At 34.6% G+C, this 5163-nt stretch overlaps 1 protein-coding gene across 1 annotated transcript; it reads left to right on the top strand.

Annotated features, from left to right (window-relative positions):
- The first annotated feature begins 2012 nt into the window (after nt 1–2012).
- LOC145131554 (uncharacterized) lies at nt 2013–4155 on the top strand. Its single transcript, XM_079066227.1, has 4 exons — nt 2013–2229; nt 2298–2461; nt 2555–3342; nt 3408–4155. Exons 1-4 carry the CDS (start codon nt 2013–2015, stop codon nt 4153–4155), a joined length of 1917 nt encoding a protein of 638 aa, XP_078922353.1.
- The last annotated feature ends 1008 nt before the right edge of the window (nt 4156–5163 follow it).

A 5163-nucleotide genomic window follows, 5' to 3' on the forward strand; every position in this document is an offset into this window, starting at 1 on the left:
GATACTTGGTCGTTTTTCCAAAAGCTTGGGGTATATAACTTTGGGTAACTGGTATCATATGCCAACCGAAGAAAATTGTGGGTTGTCCTTGATTCCAATTCTGAATGATGATTGTTTGGGAACTTTCAAGATGATCGTTAGGGCACACCAGTTCCGAGAGATTGAACATCTATATGTTGAACACAGGCCTGTATTTGTTCCAATCAATTTCCCCCACTTTTTGATGAACTCACCATCCAAAAGAGTTGAGAAGCTTATTCATTTGTTTGTGACAGATCACCCAATAACAACAGTTGATGATGGAATAGCATACATCAAGCATATGCTAAACATAACCATTCCAAGAGAGAAAATGGAAGATACAATGGACATGGCCAAGGAGAATGTGATTGCATGGAAAAACATAGTGTAGGCGACCTATGTTGTACTCCATTTTGTGTTTAGTACAGAGTACATATGAAACTCTTTTTTTGTAAGCAATATGAAACTCGTTTTTGTTGTTTAATGTTATATATTATATGTCTCTATTTGATGTTGTTTTGATTATAACTGTCTTAGGGGCAAAATGGGAAGTAATTATAATATTAATTTTATATTGTAATTTTGATTGTGTTTCATACTTATAATTGAGTTAGTATTGTCCCTGTTTTGCTGCATTGTTTTGTAAAAAAGCAATGTACTTTGCAACTTAGTTCAACTTTAGAGTTATGTTATTGGTTAGATTAGTTAGTTTGTCCCATGTTTGTTTTCAACATATGGAGATTATGCTAAAGCAGGGGTATATCCGTCAATTATTTGTTATTATCATAAAACAAAGAAAATGTTATAATTTCCCATTGAAGCTGTGTTTGATAATGAAAAGAAAAAAGAAACATCACCTAAGGGTATGCATCAGCATAGTATTGATAGGAAAAAATTAAGTTAATCTTGGATACATATATGATGTGCATAACTACAATTAAACAAAAAAAGTGTGAGAAGAATCAGGGGTATTTTTGTCATTTGTTCGTATTTCCAATCGTGAAGGCTAAATAAAAACAATGTGCAACCACAATTACATTTATTGTATCAAATGAGGAAAGTATGATTGATGCTAACTGTGTTTGTCTTAGATCAGTTCTAGAGGAAGCAGGGGTATTTTCGTCAAATGTTTCTCATTTAGTTTATTGTTTTGTTTTTTTCGTTAACTAATAACTTACAGACAACTAGTCACCTCAGTTGGTAAGTGTACATGTAGTTAATGGTATATTTTGGAATATCATGGGTTTGAACCCCACTAGGAACAATTTTTTTCTCTTTTTTTTGTTTCTCGATATGTCCTTGATCATCCACACCCATTGCGTAAATATGAATTTTTAGACAATATGAATTCCCATCGAATCATTCTCTGCTTACTACAAAGGCATTGCAACTACGTTTATACTTCTAAACCAGAAATTGATACTTCAACATGAAATTCATATAGGTACACATACTACATTAATTTATACCGGGACATAAAAAACAATTACCCTCATAATATGAATCTTTGCTATTTCGTTTGGTCATGATGTGTATCATTATATTTTCTTGAATTAACAAGTTTTTGGTTTCCAGATATTGGATTTATTTGTAATGTGATCTATTTCGTTTATGCACACCAACTGTTTGTTAAAATGCTTCAATGAACAGAAAACATATATTGCTTGTTGATGTTGTTGTAAACTGAATATGGATAAGTCTTGGATGGGAGCCTACAGAACATCAGAAACGTATGTAAAGGGTGTTGCAGAATTTTTGAAATATGCAGTACACAATTACAAGATTTCTAAAAATATGGATACTGTAGATACCAAAAAAAGATAAGAATTCCATGTCCATGTGTCAAGTGTGTAAACCACATATCTCATTCGGTTGATGTGATAGATGATCACCTATTCAGGAATGGAATTGATCAAACATACACGAATTGGAATAAGCATGGAGAAGTAGAGGAACCACCCAAAAATTATATATATGAACATAATTTTGACATGGACACGTCATATGTTGTTGATTCCACGAACATGAACACAGAAATGCCAGCAGATGCTGCAGAAACAGTAGAGATGGTTGAAGTTGTAGAAGAAAATTTTATTGTCAACCCTGAGAAGTTTAGAGAATTAATAGAAGATGCCGAGAAGCCCCTATATAAAGGGTGTCATAATTTCACAAAATTATTTGCAATCATACAACTACTCAACTGGAAGAGTAAGTATGGAGTATCAGATAAGTGTTTTACAGAGTTATTAGTTTTGATAAAAAAAATATGCTACCAGAAGGAAACGAAATGTACAGTAGTACATACGAGGCCAAAAAAGCATTCAAGGCAATGGGATCAGGGTACACTAAGATACATGAATGTGTCAGCAACTATATACTTTACAAAAACGAATACACAGACATGGCAACATGTCCTACTTATGGTAAATCAAGATGGAAGGTCGATGAACAAAAAAATAAAATTTACAAGAATATTCCTGCAAAAGTTGTGTGGTACTTTCCAATTATTCCGTGCTTGAAATGACTTTTTCAGTCTAAGACTACTGCAAAAAATTTAACATGGCACGTAACAGACAGAAAGGTGGATATTGGTGTTTTAAGTCACCCAGCTGATTCACCAGCATGGGCTGCCATTGATGACAAATATCCTGACTTTGCTAGCGAACCAAGAAATTTGCGGCTAGGCATTTCGGCTGACGGGTTCGATGTGAACAGAGGAAATAGGAATCATAGTGTGTGGCCTATTTTAACTGTCATTTACAACCTTCCACCATGGTTGTGTATGAAGAGAAAATTCATCATGCTTTTGTTATTGGTTTCGGGAACACCGGGAAACGATATTGATGTGTTCCTAGCACCTTTTATTAATGATCTGCAATTATTATTTGATATTGGAGTTGAAACATATGATGCATATGCACAAGAGCAGTTTAAACTACGTGCAGTTATGTTATGGACTACTAATTATTATCCTGCTCTAGGTACATTAAGTGGTTGTCCATACAGCGGATTTCAAGGTTGTGTTGTGTGTGGCGAAGAAACACACTGCATTAGACTTCCTGAATCGAATAAGCAGAGTTATGATGGTCATAAACGATTTCTATCGTATGATCACCCGTTCAGAAGACAAAAAAAGGCATTCAATGGACAACAGGATTTCTCACCCTCTCCAGAACCTATGAATGGGGAGGAAATATATAACAGGGTCAATTTTATAATTAATAAATGGGGAAAGGTGTCTAAGGGCAATGAGGAAGAAATCCAACAATCAACAACCGGAAGTGGTGGGAAGATTAATAAAAAAAGAGAAAATCACACCAAGTGGGTACTTCAGATGTGGGCCAGCAAAATAATAAATACTGGAAAAAATTCAATATATGGTATAGACGGCTAGGGTATTGGCGCGACAATTTGATTCCACATTGTATAGATTTTATGCATGTCGAAAAGAACGTGGTCGAGAGTCTAACCGGAACTGTGTTGAACGTTCCCGGGAAGACGAAAGATGGTTATAAAGCTCGATTGGATTTGGTTCATTATGGATTAAAACCGGAGTTGCATCTTAAGATAGAAGGGAACAACACAACACTTCCCGCAGCAGGTTGTACATTAACAAAAGAGGAAAAAAACAAATTTTGTGAGACTTTATACAACTTAAGGGTTCCTCAAGGGTATTATTCTAATTTTTCTAGTTTGGTGAGTCTGAAAGATAGGAAGTTGATCGGACTAAAATCACATGACTATCACATGCTCATGCAACAATTTTTGCCCATAGCAATTCGATCTATTATGCATCCACCCACCAGAGTTACTATTACAAGGTTTTGTTTCTTTTTCAAATCAATATGTAGCAAAGAAATCAAACTGGATAAGCTCGATAAGTTGCAAGAGGAGTTATGTGTAACCTTATGCCTTCTTGAGAAACACTTTCCATCGTCATTTTTTGATGTGATGATTCATTTAACCGTTCATCTAACTAGGGAAGTAAAATTATACGGTCCAATATTCTCTAGATGGATGTACCCGTTCGAAAGGTTTATGAAGGTTATTAAGGGGCACGTGCGAAACAAAAATACACCAGAAGGATGCATTGTAGAAGAGAATGTTGCAGAAGAGACGATTGAGTTTTTTTAGTGAATTCCTTAAAAAGATGGATATTGTTGGTATTCCACCTGACAGTCATAACAAATATGGAATTCAGAAAGGTGTAGATAGTAGTTCTATTACAGACGATACTCCTCTATCAGCTGCTAAATCGGTAGAAGTTTCTGCAGAACTATTCAGCAAAGCACATTTCTTTGTATTTCAAAATACATCTGAAGTACTCCCGTATATCAAGTAAGTTTTTTTACATGTATGTTTTTTTTGTTATAATATTAACATTAACGTATTGACAGACGACACATGGAATTTTTGCAACATCAACACCCTACTAAACGAAAGGCACATCTAGAACAAGAGCACAGTAATACATTTGGTCATTGGTTACGAAAGGAGGTATATTCTTTTCATATATGTTGTGTTCTTTGTTATATATTTCTTTATATCTTAAGTTCATAATCTAATTACAATTCAGGTAGAGAGAGAGTTAGGGGGCTGTAGAGAAAGTATAATAGAGACAATGAGATGGATTTCACATGGACCCAATAAGAATATTATTAAATACGATGTATATGCTATCAATGGATATACTTTTCGTACAAAAGATCGTGAAGGTAAAGTTTACCAAAACAGTGGGGTTAGTGTCGTTGCAGCTGACACACACATCAGTAAAGAAGTTGTAACATATGCCAGAAACACTTATTATGGTGTTTTACAAGAGATATGGGTACTAGATTATCATTTTAAACGAATTCCAATTTTCATGCATGACTGGGTTGACAATAGAAATGGGGTAAAAAGGGATAAATTGGGGTACACACTAGTTGAACTAAAAAGATTAGGCCATAAAGGTGATCCCTTCATATTAGCCTCACAAGCACAACAAGTATTTTACGTGACAGACCCGCTCGATCAAAAAAATGTCTAATGTGTTCAAGACACCTCCCAAAAATTATAGAGATACATATGAAGATGTAGATGAAGAATTTAGTATTGTAGTTCCTCATAATGATAATATATTGTCACGTATAGACACACTTG

Source organism: Lactuca virosa, chromosome 8 (genome assembly GCF_052849685.1).
Source record: "Lactuca virosa cultivar CGN04683 chromosome 8, Lactuca_virosa_CGN04683_v6, whole genome shotgun sequence".
NCBI classification, from domain to species: domain Eukaryota; kingdom Viridiplantae; phylum Streptophyta; class Magnoliopsida; order Asterales; family Asteraceae; genus Lactuca; species Lactuca virosa.

Bases quoted from the DNA above. Each gene is read 5' to 3' on its own strand.
- LOC145131554 (XM_079066227.1), top strand. From the start codon at position 2,013: ATGGACACGTCATATGTTGTTGATTCCACGAACATGAACACAGAAATG. The intron at 2,462-2,554 runs GTCGATGAACAA...TGACTTTTTCAG, and splicing joins ATGGTAAATCAAGATGGAAG to TCTAAGACTACTGCAAAAAA. The intron at 3,343-3,407 runs GTGGGTACTTCA...TATATGGTATAG, and splicing joins AAAAGAGAAAATCACACCAA to ACGGCTAGGGTATTGGCGCG.